Source organism: Bubalus kerabau, chromosome 16 (genome assembly GCF_029407905.1).
Source record: "Bubalus kerabau isolate K-KA32 ecotype Philippines breed swamp buffalo chromosome 16, PCC_UOA_SB_1v2, whole genome shotgun sequence".
NCBI lineage: Eukaryota > Metazoa > Chordata > Mammalia > Artiodactyla > Bovidae > Bubalus > Bubalus kerabau.
In genome coordinates this window covers 39,832,361-39,853,910 of record NC_073639.1, presented here as the reverse complement: position 1 = coordinate 39,853,910, position 21,550 = coordinate 39,832,361, and the positions used below count along the sequence as shown (strand labels likewise).

Sequence of the window (21,550 nt, the reverse complement as noted above, 5' to 3'; positions counted from 1 at the left end):
AGCATTTGAAACAGGACACAAAATCTGAAGCCGTAAAAATTTTGTAAAGTTGACTACACAATTTTAAAAAGCTGGGGGGAAAAAAAAGTATATATATATATATATATATATTTATATTTATATGTGTGTACTAAAAAGACACACACAAAAAAACTGGGAGGCTACTTACTACAGTATTGCTTGTAATAGCTGGTAATGGTTACATTATATTCCATGAAATTAATGTATTTAATTGATCAGTCTTCTACTGATAGAATTAGAACAAATACTAGCTATATGATAGAGCAAACATTTCTATCAATAGAAGGCTTATAAATTAAATACATCCATATAATGGAATATATTGTAACCTTTACAAAAGGCTTCCCTTGTAGCTCAGTCGGTAAAATCTGCCTGCAATGCAGGAGACCCAGGTTCAATTCCTGGGTGGGGCAGATCCCCTGGAGAAGGAAATGGCAACCCACTCCAGTGTTCTTGCCTGGAGAATCCCACAGACAGAGGAACCTGGCAGGCTACGGTCCATAGCGTTTCAAGAGTCGGAGACAACTTAGTGACTAAACCACCACCATAGAACCAAGTGAGGCTTTGACAATCAGTGTGCTAAGCAATTCTGTAGAATATGCTGCTTCCAAGAAAATCTTATGAAGAGGACCATACCCTTTAGCTGATATTATCATTCATTACAAATTCCTGGATCCTCATTCTTGTGATCTTGTACTCAGCAGCAATCTAAAGCTTTGGTAGTCAAAATGTCAACCAGATGAGAAGGACTATACCCTCTTCTGAGTTAGAAAACAGTGCTGAAATGTCACATTCAATATCACAGTGCAATAAATACTTTATTAAGTAGTACTGATGCAACAGTGTAGCCTAAGATTCCATTTGAAAAACAGATTATGTGCAGAAATCTACCAGGTTTTTGTACTGTGAGAACATTATTTTCCTAATATGCCAAATCTCCCACTGCTTTCTCCAGCTCAAGTATATGAAAGTGACCTTTGGAAAATTGTGGCAACGCTTTGCTTTCAATATCATAAAGGGACTCTTCTTCTAAAGAAAAGAAAGAAGAACTTGGACTCTGATTTCTAAAGTGCTCTCCAAATAACATACCATTTTCTCCGTTCCGTGTTGACCTCATAGTACATAGGAAGTGTACATAATTCTACACACTATTCACACACACACGAGCACATGCAAGCACACACACAGATACCAGCACAGAGACATGTGTGGAACCACATTCAGATAAAGATAAATGTCTGTGAATGCTTACCTGATAACGTGTTGGCTGATTGAGAATGCTGTTAAAACTGTGTGATTCAAAAACTCTTGAGTTAGACTGAGTGAAGAGGTTTAACTAGGAAAAAATACAATTAACCTAGTAAATTAGAATACATTTATTTGGAAATCATAAATACAATCTACTTTATCCTCCTTGATAACATTTCTGGAGTCAACATTTCCGAGGGACGTTTTATGGAAGCCGAGTTGATTTCCAAAGGCAAAAATTAATGTGAGTAATGTGCTCACATTTATCAAAATGTTGGCAGAATGTCCTGTAATAAAACTATTGAAAAAATATATTTTTTAAAAATTTTTCTTGAAAAAAAAATTTTTTTTTAAGTTGGCTGGTGTTAAACAATTGTTCCTGGGGTCCTTATATACTTTGTCAAAATGCCTTCATGGATTTGGGAAGAAGTTACATGAAGCAACTCCATCTGCTTGAGTCTGGTTCCTCTCCTACATTTGAACAGAAACACACTACATGTTCAGATTATATCATTTGGCAAAACAGGAGCAAAACATGTCTTGCTAAGTGTCTTGGTCTTAGACTGTGTCAGGTTCACCACTTTTAACAGAATTGGACTCAAGTATTTGGTTTTCCTTTCTCTTTTTCTTTTCAAGGTTTAACTTTTGAGTGGGTAGAAAAAGAAAGCAAGAAGAGAAGCTCCTTACTGTCTACCCTTCATGTACGTGAACAGGGCCTGCATTTTATTTGCAGATATGCTACTACCTATAAGATGTGATTCAAAGGCAGGTACCTTTATCCAAAAATATGTACTCACTCCACCACCTGCCTTTCCACCATCGTAACTCTGGAAGAGGCGGGATACTAGGCGGGTAAGAAATGGCACTGATAGGCAATGGTTCTCTTGATTTTGTCCTCTTGTCAATAGTGGCAGGAAAAAAACTTCGGGGAACAAAGTTAATTCTATTTTGCCGCTAGAGGTCAGTCTCTGTCGACTAGTAGGGCTTCCCTGGTGATAATTCTCCGATTTTGCCACTAGAGGGCAGTCTCTGTTGACAGGTAGAGCTTCCCTGGTATTAATTCTCCTATTTTGCCACTAGAGGTCAGTCTCTGACCGTTGACTGGGGTTAGCTGTAAAAGATTGATTTCTTGAGTCTCTTCCCTATCTTCTAAAAAAGAAAAACAGAAACATAATTTCTCCAATTTTTTTTTTAACTAAACTCAGGACACAGAGATTATCTATGACGATTAATAAGATTAAAGTGATAAAGGCAGCTCCACGTACAACTTTAAAAATAAAATCAAAATGGCAGTTTTTAACCTGCTATAGGGAGATGGGGAGGCTAAGCAGCATGGCTCCTGAGGAATCTGTGCTCAACCTTCCTTCTGTCTCCAGCAACTGCCCTGAGGAAAGCTATTCTTCCTGCCAGTGGTACCATGTAGGCAGGAGAGGACAGTCTGAACAGAGAATATCATCTGTTCCCCATATCCCTGCAAGCAAGCTGCTTTAAAGCAAACAAACTGGGGTCTAGGTGGCCACATGCCATCTGAATGTGCTCTCTTCAGCCTCTTCGTGTTTCTCCCCTTCTGCATTATGACAGTATTGGGAATTAAGTCAGTGAAGTCAGTGAAACTCAGAAGTTAGTGAAATCAGTTGCCTACAGGAAGAAAACTTGAAGGTGTGACATGCTAGAGTTGAGTTCCCATACTTGAACAACTTCCTTTTCAAATAATAAAGCCTCAGAGAATAATAGTCAAATTCCCAGAGTAACAAAGTCCATCTCAGCAGTAGCAAGAGTCACCCAGAATGGCAATTAGAGCCCAACTCCTTTAAGAGACCAGCTAAGCTGCAGCCAAAGGCATGGCCTGTTGGGAGGAAGAGGGGCAGAAACCAAGCCAGAGCCTCAGCTTCTGAGCAGGAGGTAGCCAGGTCCAGCAGAAAGAGCTAGACTCTGATGCTGGAAAACAGGAACTGCATAAATGCCTCACACTGGCGAACCCCTGTGACCTTGCATGAGTGAGTTGTAATGACTTCAGCTGTCTTATCTATAAAATGGGAGTAATAATAATACCTACCTTACAGCGTTGCATGAGGTTCAAATGTACAGCAAAGCACTTTGTAAACTGTGAATGAGGAAGGGCACTGATATTTGTCGAGGCTGAAATTCTGTACATCTCATAGCATCCTCACAGTAATGCTATGAAGTTTTCTCTTTCAGGAGAGACTATTATGGTTCAGAGTGATGAAATGAGTTGTCCATGTTACTTTCTAATAAGCCAGAATTCAAACCCAGGTCTAATGCCAAGGCTCTCTTCCTTACATTATGCTGCTTTTCACTGTATATAATGAGGTATTATTTGAAGTCACAGCCAATCACTGCCATGCAACTTAATATCCTTAGAGCCCATATTCAGGTCAAACAAAGAAGGTTTAAAAGGCTACCTTCTTAAAGAGTAAGATGAAGGGTATTACAAATCTCAGAAACGCACATCACTTTTAAAAAGTAAGAAATTAAACTGTGCTAATCCCATCTTTACCCTCAGCATCAACTGAGAAAAAATATGCACTTTATGGAGGTAACACTGCCATCTTGTGGGCTCCCAGGCTATTACAGCTACAGACCATTTTCACAACACAGGCAAAATTGTTCTTTAACCCCATACATTTGCTCCTATCTGTTTCACAACCTATTATTTGAGGTTCTGCCCATATCCTTCTGTCTCCTATGCCCATTCTATCTCTGAAAATACAGTTCATGATAATAAAGTGCTAGTGTGAAACTCATCTTTGTTAAAATTATTTTAATTTTTCAACCAGGACAACTCAAATACAAGCCATTCTTGATTATTTATAAAAGGGAGTTTTAATGGTTAATATTTGGGGGTGTTCTAAGCCTGCATCAATTTTATATTAAAGGAAAAAAAGATTATTTAGCTCAATAATGGATTTCTACAAATAAGAAGAATATGGTGGTGGTGAATTATATATACAACCAACAGAAACATTTAAGATTAGAAACTTATATGTAACTTAGAATAACAGTTGAGAAGCATGGAAGACACAGAAACAAAGTATTTTATGACAGTAACTTTTAACAAGTTAAAGAAGTTTTTTGTTTGTTTTTATTTTGGTAGTTTACATGAAATTCTGACTGAAAACAAAGCATAGACTAAGTGACTTCTTGGAACATTATGAATATTTTAAGTATTAGTCTATGAAGGACTATGGAATGGACAGTTACTTTCAACATCTTCTAAGTTCACACACTGAACAAACATCAAAAGACAGGGAGCGTTTATCTTCAGGTCTCAGTAAGCTTTTGATACCTACCCTGGACTTTGAGTTACCAATTCCCATTTCTATATCCTTCTGCAGCCTTCTCCTTCTGCATTTGGAAAAGTTAATGATCCGCATGATGAAATAAACAAATGACTTTGGACTAGGAACTAGACTGAAGGGTGGAGGTAATGTTTTTCCATCATCAAAGTAAGATAACCAAAGTTTCGAGCGAGCAAACTTCCATTCTACATCACTGTCATCCTGTGTCACAAAAATAGAAAAAATATGACAACTGATTTTAAAAATAAAGATTCTAGTAATTTATCCAGTAGGGCCTTACAAGGAACCTACATTATGCTTTGAAATAGAAAAAGTGGTATATGTACATTTATCTGCATATAATCTCTATTGGGCTATATAATATTCCAAGCATTGCTCTCATGATATTTTTTTTTAATTTTTCTATTCCATATTCCTCTGTCTGTACCCGTTGAAATTTAGCCAGAATTTCCTGTTTCCCATCCAAAATAAATAAATAAATAAATAAAACAAAGAAAAAAGCACAAGAAAAATTCAGGGTCAAGGAGGGATGAAAAGATTAATTCCCCCCCCCCAATTCTGCATATTCAACAATATTTCCCCACTTTCCTTCCTCATTCACACCCATCCAAGCCAGACTGTATATATATCATACTATACTCCAAGAGCAAGGGAGAAAAATGGCAGTATTCAAATGAATTCACTTTGGAGTTTATGTGTCTTCAAAGGTCACATAAGGCCCCAGAGGCCTATTTCTGTCTTACAGCGCCTTTCATTCTCAGTGCTGCCCCCTGGTGGTAGGCATAACCATTCTAACCGGTAGACAGATGGAGAGAAAAAATGAAGAGCTGGTCCAGGGGTGGAAGAAGTTGGCTCAGTCATTTCATCCTGCCCAGTCTACCATTACCACACTGAAGCAGGTGTTCAGAGCACCACAGTTTTCATCTCTGGAGAATCTAACTTCTTTGAGAACACTAACTTACATATTTCTGAAACACAGAGACTCAGTGGACTTAACAAACAGCAAAGTACTAAAAAGATAAGGTACACTAAACTGGAGGAGATAAGAAAACATACACAGTGATGAAGAAAGGTACCAAATCAAGCTCAATCCAAAGCAAGCATAGATTTCTAGAATACTAAGGAGTCTGACTGGACCAAGAGCATCATTAACGTTTGACAGACGTCTAGTAAGTCCTCTACCAGGATCTTTCAGATGGTTCTGAGAGAAGGCAGCATAATGGTAAATTCACGGGAACTCCGCTGTGCTCCTAGAAGACACTGGAAGGTGCATTACCACCTATCCAGACGGAAACCACAGAGAAGGGTCCCGCTTGGTGTTAAGCCTCTTTGTAGACAAGGGCAGGATGTCCACCACAGGACACAAAAGCAGACGCGGTGTGCTAGTAGAATGAAATGGTGAGGACAGACACTGTGGGTAGACAGCAGGCTTACCTCAATCTCTTGATATGAGCTATTAATCATAGCAATGAGCATGTTGAGCAAAACAACGACCATAGTTACATTATATATTCCATACAGAACATATCCTATATTCTCTATGAATTTGTGATCATACTTGAGCACAACAGAAGTGACTTCAGACAATCCAAATATTGACCAAAACAAAGTCTTGAAACTTTCTTCTACACTGTTGGAAGAATAAGGTACACAGTAAATAAATGAACAGTTTTCAGTGTGAAAAAGTCAAAAGTAAAAACAAGTTATGGTCTGAATATTGCACAGATATAAAATGCTATTGCAAAATATCATCATAATACCCCAAGTATAATTATTTTGGGCTTCCCTGGTGGCTCAGTGGTAAAGAATCCACCTGCTAATGCAGAAGACATGAGTTTGATCCCTGGGTCAGGAAGATCCTCTGGAGGCAGAAATGGCAACCCACTCTGGCATTCTTGCCTGGAAAATTCCATAGACAGAGGAACTTGGTGGGCTACATTCCATGGGGTCACAAAGATTCAAACATGACATAGTGACTGAACAATAACACAATTAGTTTATTATGATACTTAATAGAAATTTTTCTCTCAACTTTTTAGAAACTGATTAAATGATGCTGATGCCTAGTTTTTCCAGGAGTTATCATCAAGAGAAAGTTTTCTGAGCTTGGCAGGTGAAAACTGAAGTAATGCCCTGATACCCATTCCTTTCTCCTAAAAGGATGGAAGTTTGGGGTTTGATTTTGCAGGTGGTTTAGAATTTCAAATCAGGTTTTCTGGAACAGAACAAAATAGGGATTAAAATTATATATCCACTTCAAAAAAATTATGTACAAACTTATTCCTTGCAGTATGGCAGTAGGGAAGAATGAAAACTACCAAAATATCCATCAACAGGAAAGTGGATAAATAATTCTGGTATATCTACAAATAGCTATGCAGCCACTGGGGGAAAAAACAGATCTAGCTTCATGTGTTTATATAAAATGATATCCAAGATATATTATTAGTGAAAAAATGAGATGCAGCAAGTCTGAAATAGTTTACCATTTAAATAAAAAGAGGGGTATACAAATACTTATATTCTTATTTATGTAAAAAATACCTCTGAAAGCATTCAAAAGAAACCACTGCCTCTGGACCTGAAGTGAAAGTGTTAGTTGCTCAGTCGAGTCCGATTCTTTGCAACCCCACGGACTGTAGCCCACCAGGCTCCTCTGTCCATGGATTTCCCCAGGCAAGAATATTGGAGTGGGTTGCCACTTCCTTTTCCAGTGGATCTTCCTGACCCAGGGATCAAACCTGGGTCTCCTGCTTTGCAGGTAGATTCTTTACCATCTGAGCCACCAATGACCCCTCTGGACCTAAGAACTAAGAAACTGGGATCCAAGGCTGAGGAAGGGAACAGGCTGTAGATACTGCTCTACATAGATTTTTCACCACAGGAATGTATCATCTACCTAAAAACTATACTTCAGTAGAAGTGAAGAGACGGCAACAAAATTAAGGGTTCTGATTCTTTTCTCTTAATTTATATAATCTACTTCCTGATTCTTCCAACCCAGCAATTAGCAAGTAAGCCCTCACAGACTAATTTACATGCTTGGATCCCTTAAATGAACCTTGCCTGAATTTGGCTGGTTTTGTCATATACCCAAGCAGTAATCACTGATCTGTGAACTACAAGAATCATCCTTAAACAATTATACATGTAGAATTCCATTAAAAAGTTCAAAAGTAAGTCCCCCTTTTTTTTCAAAGAAATATGTATGGAAGTGGTACTTTTAAAATTTGTTAAGAGTCTAAACAACAATTTTATAGTTTTTCGGGTTTTAATGCTAGCTTATTGATTCATTCATTCAACAGACATTGATGGAGCACCTGGTATGTTTTAATAATTGTATTAGACCCTGGGGGCAGAGGGTTGAGTAGAAAGGTTCCTATTCCTGTAGAGCTACTCTCGATTATGAAACACTTGATGGTGAAAACTAAGAAAACCTATAGTCTCTTTATCCCTGCCATGAACTTAACAGCATCACAAAATGCCCCCACCCATCCTCTTGGTCCTTTGCAAACCTTCTCGCCTCTGATGCTGGGAATATAGATTCCCAAGAATGCATACATGTGCGGAGATGAGGAGAGTGAAAAGGGAGAAGGGGAGAGTGAACGGGGAGAGGACACAGGCAGCTCCTGGCTCCTACTGCGGGCAAGAGCCTTTGTATAAATTATCTTCCATGTCCTCCCAACGGCCTGATTCAAACCTTACTGTGCTCATTTTAAAAACAAGGAAACTAACACTGAGAAATGTGAAGATAATTAATCAAAAGACCACAGCTAGAAAACAGCAGACGTTGCATGCGCATCCAGGTCTGCCTGATTTCCAGCCCGTGTTCTTTCCACTCTACCGTGCGGCCAGGTCCTCACACGGAGCAGCGACGCCAGTGCCGTGTATAGAACGAGTCTTCCCACAGGCCCAAGGGGCGCCACTTGGGCGGGACTTCTCTGGTCCTTTCCCCTCTGGGTTCAATCGGAACTTGTTTTTCACTACATAAAGTGAGTTTCAGTTCTCTTTCACCCCTATTATCGGCTCTATGATAACTACTTGGAAAAATTAATTCCAAAACAATTTAGATGCCTGGAAGGGCTTGATACTCTCTTTTAGTTTACAGGGAACTCACTGAAGGTCTAGTTCGGTTCCAGCTGTGGCACTCCAGGGGACGGAGGGCACAAAGGCAGGCAGGGGAGATTTCTGGTCTCCTCACCTGGAAGGACCACGGTACAGACAGACGGCCTGCCTTCCTGACCACTGCACAGCAACAGGCGAGACAGGGTCTGGCAACGTGGACGTCTCCATGCTGAGGGAACTTACAGGGACAAAACCTAAGAGAAGTGAGTGCAGGATGACTTCATGGAAACGGTGAGCCTGCAGTGCAGACGCCAGTAGGACCAAAGGGAGGAGGCGGTGCTGCGGTACAGCGGGCTGCACAGCATCAGCTGTGATTTCTTCTTCCTCCTCAACTCCCTGTGCTGATTAATGATACATGAAAATACAAGCCACACTCCCTTTTTTTTGAAATAACAGGAATGGGTACAAAATGATGAAACTAAATTTAATGTCATAAATAATGTAAGAAATATCCAGTATTAAACATTTGCTACCCAATTCTCTTAAAATAGAGAGTTTCATCTAGGATTTTACCAAATTTTGATCCATTCTGTGATCAAACATTCTCTAAACTCAAAGAAATGTAATCTCACACAAGTACTGTTTCTGGTTTTGTTTTGTTTTGTTCTCTCCATCCCTTTACTTTTTTTTTTTCTTTTTGAGGTAGAGCTGATGTACAATATTACATAAGTTTCAGGTGTACAACACAGTGATTCATAATTTTTAAAGGATATGTTCCATTTATAGTTATGATGGAATATTGGCTATGTTCTCTGTGTTGGTCAGTACATCCTTCAGCCTATCTTACTCCCAGTAGTTAGGACTTCCTACTCCCGCACCCCTACACTGCCCCCTAACCGGTACCCACCAGTTTGTGTTCTATCTCTCAGTGACCTTTTTGTTGTTGTTGTTATATTCACTAGTCTGCTCTATTTTTTAGATTCCACATATAAGTGATACCATGCAGTTTGTCTTTCTCTGTCTGACTTATTTTACTTAGTGACTCCAAGTCCACCCATATTGTTGCAAATGACAAAATTCCATTCTTTTTTATGCCTGAGTAGTATTTTATTTTATACACACACACACACACACACCCCACTTCTCTATCCATTCATCTGTGGATGGAGACTTAGGTTGCTTCTGTATCTTGGAAATTGTAAATAAGGATTCTATAAATGGGGCACATGTATCTTTCTGAATTAGTGTTTTTGTTTTTTTCAGCTATATACCCAGGAGTGGCACTGCTGAGTCATACGGCAATTCCACTTTTTTCAAGAAACCTCTCTATTGTTTGCCACAGTGGCTGCACCGATTTACATTCCCACCAACAGTGCACGAGGGTTCCCTTTATTCCATATATTGGCCAGCATTTGCTATTTGAGGCACTAACTGTTTTTAATCGATTTTTCCTGCTCTTAAAAGCATCTTTATTACAATTATTGAAAACAATTTTTTTTTTACTTCATCTAAACTTGTTAGCATTTCTGTTAATCATATTTTTTTAGTAAAATGTTTTACTTACGTGGTAAAAGCAGCATTGACTTTAGCCCCAAGGTAGTAAGAATACAATATGAACATGCCAATCATAAAGGCAAGAAACACCATAATAAAGAGGACCATGAACTTGAATATGTCCTTCACAGTCCTTCCCAGAGAGATCTGCAAGGGGCCGAAGCTCTCATTCGCCGGGAGGATATAGGCGATTCGAGAAAAGCTGAGCACAACAGCTATGGCATAGAGGCCTTCAGATATGATCTGAGGGTCAGAAGGGAGCCATTTATCTCTAGCTACAAGAAGAGAGAGAGAGATTAAAAATGGAACTTTCTATTCACGGCTAACTACATAACATACCTTAAATAGGATCTGACTTGTAGGTAGGTGGTTATTATCTCAGTTGAAACTACTCCACATTTAATTAACTGTCCAGACACTATTTTTCATATTAAACTAGAAACACATGAATTCTACATTCATGTGGTTTCTTTTAATGGAGGAAACACTATTAGAAAGATACAAAACAGACTTCACATTGAGAAGAAATAGAATCAAGTACAAAAGATGAAAAAAAGAGCTGAAAATGCTTCATTAAGTTCAGACTGTGTCCATGACGACAAAACAGCTGATCTGATTGGTTTGCCCCCTCAGTTACCAGGTTTATCGCCCAGCCATTTCATCATGCCACAGGCTCAGTTGGCACACATGTTCTTTTCCATATTTCATGGGGAAACTAGTTCATCTAACAGCTTATGCAAGTAAAATGTGATATCACAAAAAGTGAGAAGGTCACTGAATCACAATAGTGCTTGTCAGCATGATGTCTGAGCAACATAGCTGGTCCCTGGAAAGTATAAAACGCTACTGAAGTGCAAAAGTCTTAGAGACAGATTCTAAATGAGGACCCCCAACACGCCTTTCAAGGTCACTCCAGTAAGTTCACAGCAGACAACTGGATACTCATTTCTCTGGAAGATCACCTAAACATTGTGTGGTTAATTCTGTGCAAACTGGGTCACTCCCAGAAGGTACACTGCACACATTTCAACAAAAATGAACATTTATTGGATGTTTAATACGTAGCAGACACTATGCTTTCAATGATCTTATGGATTTGAGGTAGTCACTCTCTTCTTAAAGATACAGAAATCAAGGCTTAGGTTAAAAACTTGATCAAAATCATAATAAGGAGTGAAGCCTAATTCACAAATTCCCCTTCACAGTCATAAACACACACAAGTAAATTTAAATAAAGAGGTACTGAAATAGTCATGATATCTGTTACACACAAATACAATCCAAGCTAATTCCTTAATTATAAATAGTATTCATTTATTCATTTGATCTGGCCTCACTGGTATATAAAAACCTTTGCCTGGTGACAATAAGAGATAATGTGTTTACATTTCACAGTCTGTAAAACATTAATATCTTCATTTTATTTATTTATGTATTTAAAAACTTTTCATTTTATACTGGAGTATAAAAATCAACAGTGTTGTGATAGTTCCAGGAGGACAGCAAAGGGATGCGGTCATACATCTACAGGCATCCACTCTCCCCCAAACTCCCCTCCCCGCTAGGCTGCCACGTAACATTGAACAGAGTGCCCTGTGCTATACACTGTGTCCTTGTCGGTCATGCATACACCTTCATCTTAGAGCAGGCACCCAGTCTTCTTCAACAATGTTAACATGCTGCTGGTATGCATCACGATGTACTTATACAGTCATTCTTCACAGTCAGAATGCATTTAAACTCTGCGCCTAACTTTCCTTATCTGTAAAATGAGGTTTATATGCTAACTGCTAAAGTCTTTTCCAGGTTTAAGATTTTGCAGCTATATTAAAATTAGCTCATCGCGGCTCCCCAGTTAGGCCTTAAGGGAAGGGAGGCTAACATGATTTCACATCGGTGTGCAGTGGGCAGGGATGGCATCAGTGTCTGTGCAGACCGAAGGTCCCTGGGTATCTCCCTGCTCTCCTGACCTAGAGAAGACTGGCAGGAACTCCACCCCATGGTGTCTTGGGAAGCACAATATCCTCCCCAGAATTTCTGCCGGTTCTGCGAAGCTTACATGCTCATCATCACTTTAGCTCCTATTTCCTGCCTCTGCTGAATTTTTGCTCACTTCTGTTACAGCAGTTTTTAGCACTTTTTATTATTTTATCTCCTCTAACCCAAGTTCTCAGGGACTCATCTTTCACATTAAGCAGTTTATCAAGCTATTTTCTCCCCCTAATTATGACAATTCCATGTCCTAAGAATATTTTAGAGTAACTATGTTCTTTGGCTTAAAGGTGATTTTCTTCCACCTTGAAATACCTCCTTTTTCTAGATGTGAAAACTGAGGCACAGAGAAGTAAATTAATTTGAACAAGGTCACACAGCAAGGGAGGGTCAATGTCTTGATATGAATCCAATTTTATACAGCTCTGAAGTTCATGCTGTCTCCACTCTCTCTATACTTTCAACATGCATTTCATATTAAACATACCCTTCAGGGGCATTTCCGTCCAAAATGTGGTTCCAATATCTTCTCCTGAGACATAAGAGGACTCTAGGCCTGATAACTTACCGTAAGTGAAATACTGTATCTCTGGTGGTAGTGTAACTTCACTGAGGTCACTCTCTTGAACATAACTGTCCACATACTGTTGTGCCTTCGTTGCCTGAAGGAAAGCCAGGAATCTGGCCGTGAAAGCAGCGATGAAGATGGAGAGCATGCCAAAGTCTAGAACATTCCACAACTGCAAAATGTACTCCCTGGGTCCTTCTAGCCAGAGCTCCTTGCACTCAGACCACATCATTCCTGTCACAAGACACACGTTACAGACAAGAGTTTATACCTTGGATTGAGAAGCTAAGAGTCCCTACCTATAACATGCCCCGTGTGTAAAGCATGCCACTAGGTACCATAAAGCACTGACTTGACTACAGCCCATAGAAGTGCTGGGCAGAGTTACATGAAAGAAGCTTTGACTAAAGGAATGATTCACTCCACCAAGTTAGATTTTGGTGAAATATAGTTCTAAATGTGGCACCAGAAATGGTGCTACTCTTATGGGGGTAGGGAAGAAGGGAGGGAGGGAAATAAGGAAGGCTCTTCAAATCAAATGATTTTGCCCCATGAAACACATGGAGGAAAGGAGAAAATTCATCTTTATAAAATGACAATGATTAATTACCAAATAATGGTGATTACTGGAGAAATAAGCCCTTAATTGAGAAACCTACTATACACTTTTAACAAGAACAGTTTTCCAATCATCCGGGAACACTTCCCTCATTCCCCTACCCTCTCGTCTCATCTCAGCTTCATGCTGAATGCTGAAAAGGTGAGGAATTCTTGGAAAATTAAGCAGGAGGCCCTAGGGCATTATGAAGAAACTGAAAGCAGAAAATGTTCTGGGGGAAGAAGACAAAATATATCAATTTAACAACTGTTTCCAGATGGCACCAGTGGTAAAGAACCTGCCTACCAATGCAGGAGGTGTAAGAGATGAGGGTTTGATCCATGGGTTGGGAAGATCCCCTGGAGAAAGGTATGGCAACCCATTCCAGTATTCTTGCCTGGAGAATCCCATGGACAGAGGAGCCCATCAGTCCATAGGGTCGCAGAGAGTCAGATATGACTACCACACAGGCATGCCTGACTACATAAGGGGAAAGTACTGTAGAATTTTTAAAAGAAATGTAGTGGCTCAAAATAAAATTCATAAAACAATCACTTGATCCAGGTGAAGACCATAGAAGTTAATTAGAGGAGAAGCAATCCATTAATTCAGGAATTGAGATGATACCAAGAAACATGCTGGGTGAAATAATACACAAAATTGACTTTGGATTTGTGATCAATCAATAATATGGTTTCAATCTCCATTTTTTTTACCATATTGCTTAAAATGTTTACTTTAACATAGCTGCTGTTCAAAACGGGCTATTGTGGGACTTCTCTGGAGGTATAGTGGTTAAGATTCTGTTCTTCCAATGCTGGGGGCACGGCTTCAATCTCTGGTCAGGAAAGTAAGATCCCACATGCCTCACAGCCCAGCCAACAAAAAGCAAAGAAAAAAATCCCCAAATGGGCTATTGTGAGGTGAAGTAACAAACATTCCTAAAATGGAAACTCTCCTTAAAAAAACCTCTGAAACGAAAGCAATAAATGTTCTTTAATCATCAGTTAATGGCCACTAGGTTATTGCAGAACTATTTCAATTAAATGCTTGATCATCACAGTGGGTCACATTTTTAAAGTTGCATTTTATTCAATAATTGAATTTCAATTTCTGAAACATGATATTAATATTAATGCATTTATAATTAAGCTCATGTTACTCATAAAATTTGTATTTAGTGGTAAGGGATATCCGTCAGCATCATCAAGCTGCCAAATTATTCCATTACTTTCTATTCTGTTTATCTTACAATGGTGATGTTATCACCATATAACATAACATAGAATTTTAAATAGAAAATGGCAATCATGATATAGATGCTATATTTGGTAGAAATTAGAATACTCAAAATAAAAGGCTTACCAAGAACCCAGACCATAATGAGCATTTCAGTCCAAGTGAACTGTGTGGTTTTCACCCTGAAAATCTGTTTGGGATAGTCGATAACAGTGATGTTTGGCAATGTGGTGATTCCTTCAAATCTGTCTGAGGCATTGAAAACAAGCAGGCCCAGGAAGATGATGAAAGAAGCAGCGTGTGCTACAAACTTCATAAAAGGACTTCGCAGAACTTTCCCCAGCTGTAATGAGGCAACAAAACAAAACAATCCAAAACCTTTAACTTCAGAAAATCTGGCTTCCACTTATGAAAACTACTATATACATAGGATAAAAAAAAAAAAAGTGAAGTGAGAACACTCAAAATTCTGCTTTTGTTCTGAAGAGCTACACATGGTGAAAATTACTCCTTTTAGGGGATGTTTCCTTTAAGAATAATTTAAGAAGTCTTCAAACTTCATTGTTTCTAAATATCCAATTTGTCTTAGGATGTACTTCATTTACAGATGCATTTCTGGAAATTACAAGGCATATACTTGTTATTCTTATTTTTATGTGAAAGACTATGCAGTGTCAAGGTTTTTAGAATCCAGGGAAAGAAACTGCGAATTTGTAATGTGTATTTTTTTTATAACTGAAATGTTATGATGAGTTTGTAGACTCATTCATTTATAATTGAAATGTTATGATGTGTTTGTAGCACATTACAAACCCTTTGAAGATGAAAAAATATTTACTACCATGGAAGTAACTTTCACTTCTAACTATTCCTAAATCAATTTGTACTCTGTACAATATAAAAAGGCAAAAAATATTATAACCAACATAAATATTTTATCTGTTACTATCCAAAAAAATAGAGAGATACCCAGTAATTAAAACCTCTAAGTAGGTTAACTTAATATTAAAAGTCATCCCTGGTTTTGGAAAATTATATAACCAGTGAAAAAGCATTTTTAAAGCTCAGTTTATAATGATTTTAAGGTAACTGTTTTAAAATCCCCTGTGATATAATGTCCTTAAGAGCTCTGTGTTTTGGTGGAAGTGAAAAACAATTCCCCTGTTCCAAGGGTTTCTGCAGTCTAAGAATTAGGTACATTTGGTAGATTCATCAAATAAGTTCTCTATTCTCAGACCCTACTTTCCAACTCAGTGTGTGACCTTAAAAAGCACCAAGGTTCACATTTAAAAGGCTGTAACTTCAAACAAATGTTTTTGTATATCCAGAACCTTAATTTGATGTTAACAAATAACCAAAGAATGTCAAGCATTTCTGGGGTTGGACATGAATGCACACAGACAAATGTCACATTTTCCATATTAGACATAGAAAAATAAACCGCACATTTACATATCACTGTGCTGTTCCACAGCTGCAGAGAGGGCATGTCCGGGTAGTTTATCCATAGCACAAAGTGATTTGCAGGGAGCTGCCAAGTCTCTTTTCTTCTAAAGGCTGATCTTTGAAAATGTTAAGTAACATGGAAAAAAAAAAAAGCAGTCTGCCTATCTTAAAAATGGGATACATGTGGAGAATTCTTACTATACCATCTTTTCACCACAGGATAAGTGGTGTATGGCAGGTATAAATGCGGGCTCCAGGAACAACTCAATTCCCTCCTTTCCTTTCTCTGTTGGGCAGAGTCCACACATCCTCAGCTGCGCTAAGAGAAAAAAGAATGGACTTCAAGATACCTACTTCAAACCCAATACGTTTTAACTGAGTGAGTGGCCCTAAGAGACACATACATATAAACCCAACCTTTCCAATTCATTTCCCCCAGAAAGGGGAAGTTATTTGAGTGGGATACAATTTTTGCTTTAAATGCACACTCTCTCCTTATCTGTAAGTTTTTATTTAGTCTTTCGTATTATCAGAATCATGATTCAAAACAAAGGAACTTAGTTGAATGATCAAAACTGCTCAAAATGACAACCTTTCTGCCTTAAACTACATGGGCAGATCAACAATGAAGTGAGATGGATGAATATTCTCACATATATGGGCCTGAAGCAGGACTCTGTGGGGGAAGACAGATGACGGATTTCCAGGGTCACTCTTGAGTGGCCTTGATTCATTTGGCCTGAAACTGCCTCCATTTAAACAAAACCAGATTTGGGAATATAAAAACAGGATTAAAGGATCTCAGAACTGCTGCCTCTCCCTGGCAGTGCCCTTCATTAACCGAACACAGATTCTGTTAGCGTGACTCCTATTCCTGTCCGCATCTTATTTAAGGGATCTCTTAGGCACAATTAAATGGACTGTATACTGGCCAAGTTGAGAGGGGGATAAAGGTCGTGAACAAAAATGATTCAAACAAAACTAAGAAGATAAAGAATCTACAAAAATCCAAAAGCCCCCAGACCCCAATTCTACATTTTTTTGAATCTCCTAGAGGAACAAAGGGCTTGGGGAACCTGGTATGCACTCTCTTTAAGACTTTGGATGATACCACTGTTCACAACCATGTTTCACACACTCAGTCTCAGATCTTTTTCACAGGTTCAACCAAGCTGCCTTTTCAGTTTTCAAGTTAAATGTCTCTTGGAACCACCACAGTAGGGCTGTTCCTCTTCCGTAGGCCAGCCTGGTGGACTATTTATTAAGCCAGAAAATAGGACACGATTGCTCCTTCACAGAAGCAGCTTTTCCTCCTCCCTATCATTGTGGCCAGAGATTTTTATCTTAAAAGCCTAAGTATTATATGCCTGTGAATAGGACCTATCCCACCAGGACCAAATCCTTTTTCATCCCTTATTAGAACTAATCCAGTCATTAAAAAGCAGAATTGATGCTCTTGAGTCAATTAACATTCAGCTGTAAAACTGATAAGAGCCTTAAGCAGGAAGCTTTTTCCTTTTTCATCCTCAAAGGACATGGTACACCAACCACAGAGGAAACAGGGGTGGAAAAGCCGGTACCCTGCTGCAAGGTGCGATCCAGTAGCCGATGGCAAGAAACGGAAGGCCCAAGGCCACGACCAGCACCACCAGACACTTGATAGCTACCGTCTGTTCCCGCAGGCCTGAGAGGTTCTCGTACCAGATTGTCAAGAGCTGCTGCTGGCAGTTGGGGTGAGCCACGAACTGTTGGTCGGGACAGAGAGAGAAGGAGAGAGAGAGGTAGGTTACCACGTCATTGTCAACAGTCCAGCTACTCTAAAGCAGGTGTATCCTAGAGATATTAATGCATATCTTTCCAGAATATAGGCATTGGAAGGTTCTGGCAATATTCTTTACCTTCCCTCTATTTTTCAAAGTTTCTTCAGAACTATTACATGAACTAAAGTGGAAACACAAATGATGTTGTTCTTCATCAGAATTCTTTCTGATCGAAACTCTCCATATTCACAGACTTCTCTCTGGAATATGGGTGACATATGCTTTTCTTTGTGGAAACATGTCCCATCTTGCTGTCTGCCAGCTTACTTGTATTCAGTTCAAAATGGAAAAGAAAATTGTTATTTGGTTTATTGGACCCTATGGCTAAACAGTGGAAACAGTGTCAGGCTTTACTTTTTTGGGCTCCAAAATTACTGCAGATGGTGACTGCAGCCATGAAATTAAAAGACGCTTACTCCTTGGAAGGAAAGTTATGACCAACCTAGATAGCATATTCAAAAGCAGAGACATTACTTTGCCAACAAAGGTCTGTCTAGTCAAGGCTATGGTTTTTCCAGTGGTCATGTATAGATGTGAGAGTTGGACTGCAAAGAAAGCTGAGCGCCGAAGAATTGATGCTTTTGAACTGTGGTGTTGGAGAAGACTCTTGAGAGTCCCCTGGACTACAAGGAGATCCAACCAGTCCATTCTGAAGGAGATCAGTCCTGGGTGTTCTTTGGAAGGACTGATGCTAAAGCTGAAACTCCAGTACTTTGGCCACCTCATGTGAAGAGTTAACTCATTGGAAAAGACTCTGATGCTGGGAGGGATTGGGGGCAGGAGGAGAAGGGGACGACAGAGGATGAGATGGCTGGATGGCATCACCGACTCGATGGACGTGAGTCTGAGTGAACTCTGGGAGTTGGTGATGGACAGGGAGGCCTGGCGTGTTGTGATTCATGGGGTAGCAAAGAGTCAGACACAACTGAGCGACTGAACTGAACTGAACTGAACTGATGGCTCAACGAGAAATGTGTTTTTGTTTTGTGTGTGCACACGTGCATGCTCAGTCCTGTCTGACTCTTGGCGACCCCATGAATCGTAGCCTGCCAGGCTTCTCTGTCCATGAGATTATTCAGGCAAGAATACTGAAGTGGGTTGCCATTTCCTCCTCCAGGGGGTCTTCCCACCCAGAGATGAAACTTTTGTCTCCTGCATCTCCTGCATTGGCAGGCAGGTCCTTTACCACTGTGCCACCTGGGAAGCTGGATTTATTGTTCCATGAGCAACTCCTAAACTGCTACATCTATGAAAAATGTATACACGATGTGTCCTATGTGTATGTATGTTCTACCATAGCAAATATGCAAAAGATCTGCAAAAACTCAATGAATTTCCAAATATTATGCTTAATCCACATTTGCTATGCTTCCAGGAACTGGCATCAAATACCACTTCTTCCTATTTTAGTAATCTGTACTCTTTCTGTGGCTTCCTCTATCAGAGGTCAAAAAAACCCATACAAACATTTATCTCCATCAGTTCTTTTATAACTACAGCTTTAATCAGGAAAAAAAAATAAGCAAATTAAACCTCGCTATTTTATTTTTTTGTTTTATTATTTTATTTTTGCCATCTGATTTCACTGTCATCTGTCTGAATCTATTTAGAAGGAGTGGGATTTCATTAAGGCCTTGTCTTTATTCAGGGAGCAGAATGTATCTGTAAAAAGGTCCCTATGTCAAAAGGTGCCCATTTGTTGGATATGCCTTTCTTTGAAAGGCTGGGTGTACTTTGCCCAAGCTTGGGAATTATTCAGGGTCACTCACAATTCAACTATGAGTGTTGATATATTTTTTAAAAAGAGTGCTTAGCAACACAAAAATCAATGAATCACTATCTTCTATATAAATGCAATAAACAACAGAGAACCTGTTAGGAAGTACTCGTGAAATGTGAAATGTTTTTGCAAATTCTGACATGCAAAAGAAGCAGCTGTGGTTCCTCCTAGGCAGAGCATTCAACTCTAATCAAGTTCCAGGAAATTATCTGAATGCTTTTTAGTAACTCTAGGCAATTCTTCTAGTTACTTGGATATTTAACAATAGCATACCTACAAGGAAATAAACAGGTCTTCACTCAGTGGTGTATAGTTTCCAATCAGCTGTTCTAATTTTAAAACAAGAAGAGAAAAAAAATATAAAACCTCTTTCTCCCAGTGTGCACCCGCCCTCTGGGGAGATCCACTGACTTTGCTATGACAGCTGCCAACTCTGTGCAGAGGTGGTGAGGATGAATTTACAAATATCAGGTTTGACATTCGTAACTGAATTTTTTCCCCAATAACAGAAACTAGTAGGATTGGGGAGATTGAAACTACTAAGAATAAGGTGCAATTTTTCTTTATTGCTTGTTGAGTTCAATGCAAAGGGGAGCATTTTATCTTGTAAGTTTCTTTCAATTCAGTTATAGAAATCCCAGATCCAGAGGCTCACAGGTTATTGCCAGCTTCTAAGCATATATTAGATCTTCTTCCCAAATTCAAGATTCAAGAACTCTTTCAAAGTTCTAATTTTTGAAAACAGTATTTCAAGACCAATGCAGCCATTATTTAAACTCATGATGAAATATAATCAAAGTTGAAGGCTTCCTCGGGGTCTGTGTAACAATTTCCTAGGATTCTTGCTGAAAATTTCTCCAAATTTCCACTTCTGCCCTGTACTCTACTGGACCCTTATGTTCCTGCTTCACCCCTCCTTCTGTATTAAAAATCCTCATCTCCTCCACGGTTCTTAAATGCCTGTCTCATTCATTAATTCATTTTATTCTTTACAACGTCATAAACCCTTCATAGGTGCCAGGCAGGTGTTCAGTATTTGGTTCAAGAAGATGAAAAGGGAGCATCAGTTGTTTCAGTAAGTCATAAATGGTCCCTGCTCTAGGGTACACAGTAAGCTCTACATAAATGTGAAAAAGTTATTAGAACAGAGACTTGGAGTCCATGTACTTGCCAAGATAAACAATCAGCATTTAAAACAGTCTTAATTTTGAATGTTGGTCCAAATGTCTTGGGGTCTGGATGATCCCAAGAGGGATAGATGTAAATAAAAGGCAGTCCCATGACTCCAGCCAGGCAGCTTAGGAATAGGATGGTGCATTCAGAGAAATCTACAGGTGGAGAATACAATGTCATCAAACCAGATTAACACTTGTGAAGTCAACATGCACTTTTTTTTCTTTTTTTAATAGTTTAAAGTTTCTGTAAAACAGAAAATCCACGTGAAGTTAAAAGACACTTGGGCATGTGTTCGTATGAAATTGATGGACACACTTCCCTTTTGTGAGCGTCCAGCTTTTCTTTCTTAGGTCTCAAACTCCTGAGTACAGAAATATTAATGTTGTAGCATGGCTCCCTCTTCTTCCTCTCCATCCTTGAGCTAATCTTTACATTTAAATCTATAAATGCTTTATGGCATTAATTATACTGTACAAGGTTTACAAAGCTCTAAAGACTTGGTGGAAATCAATCCTTTACACATGGCCTTATGTAAAGATCAATCTTTGACCTGGTGTAACTTGTACAATACAATGCAAACACTTAATATATGTTAAATACTAGCGAAAATCATGCTGTTTGTACTGCATTTATTATACTTTAAAATTCAGCTTAAAATTAAGCTTTAAAATTCAGCTTAATTCAGGTGTATCTCATAGTACTAACTCTACCTTTTTATTTCTT

General features: G+C 39.0%; 1 protein-coding gene across 1 annotated transcript in view; it reads right to left on the bottom strand.

The window, feature by feature from the left end:
- The window catches only part of TRPC3 (transient receptor potential cation channel subfamily C member 3), a 74,277-nt gene that overhangs the window by 15,387 nt on the left and 37,340 nt on the right, over positions 1-21,550 (bottom strand). Inside the window, exons 4-10 of the mRNA XM_055550262.1 lie at positions 17,632-17,796; positions 14,732-14,948; positions 12,769-13,002; positions 10,219-10,483; positions 6,024-6,219; positions 4,581-4,790; positions 1,274-1,357 (exon numbers count right to left, since the gene is read on the bottom strand). Coding sequence (XP_055406237.1) covers positions 1,274-1,357; positions 4,581-4,790; positions 6,024-6,219; positions 10,219-10,483; positions 12,769-13,002; positions 14,732-14,948; positions 17,632-17,796 — 1,371 coding nt within the window. The remainder of the gene's footprint in view (positions 1-1,273; positions 1,358-4,580; positions 4,791-6,023; positions 6,220-10,218; positions 10,484-12,768; positions 13,003-14,731; positions 14,949-17,631; positions 17,797-21,550) is intronic.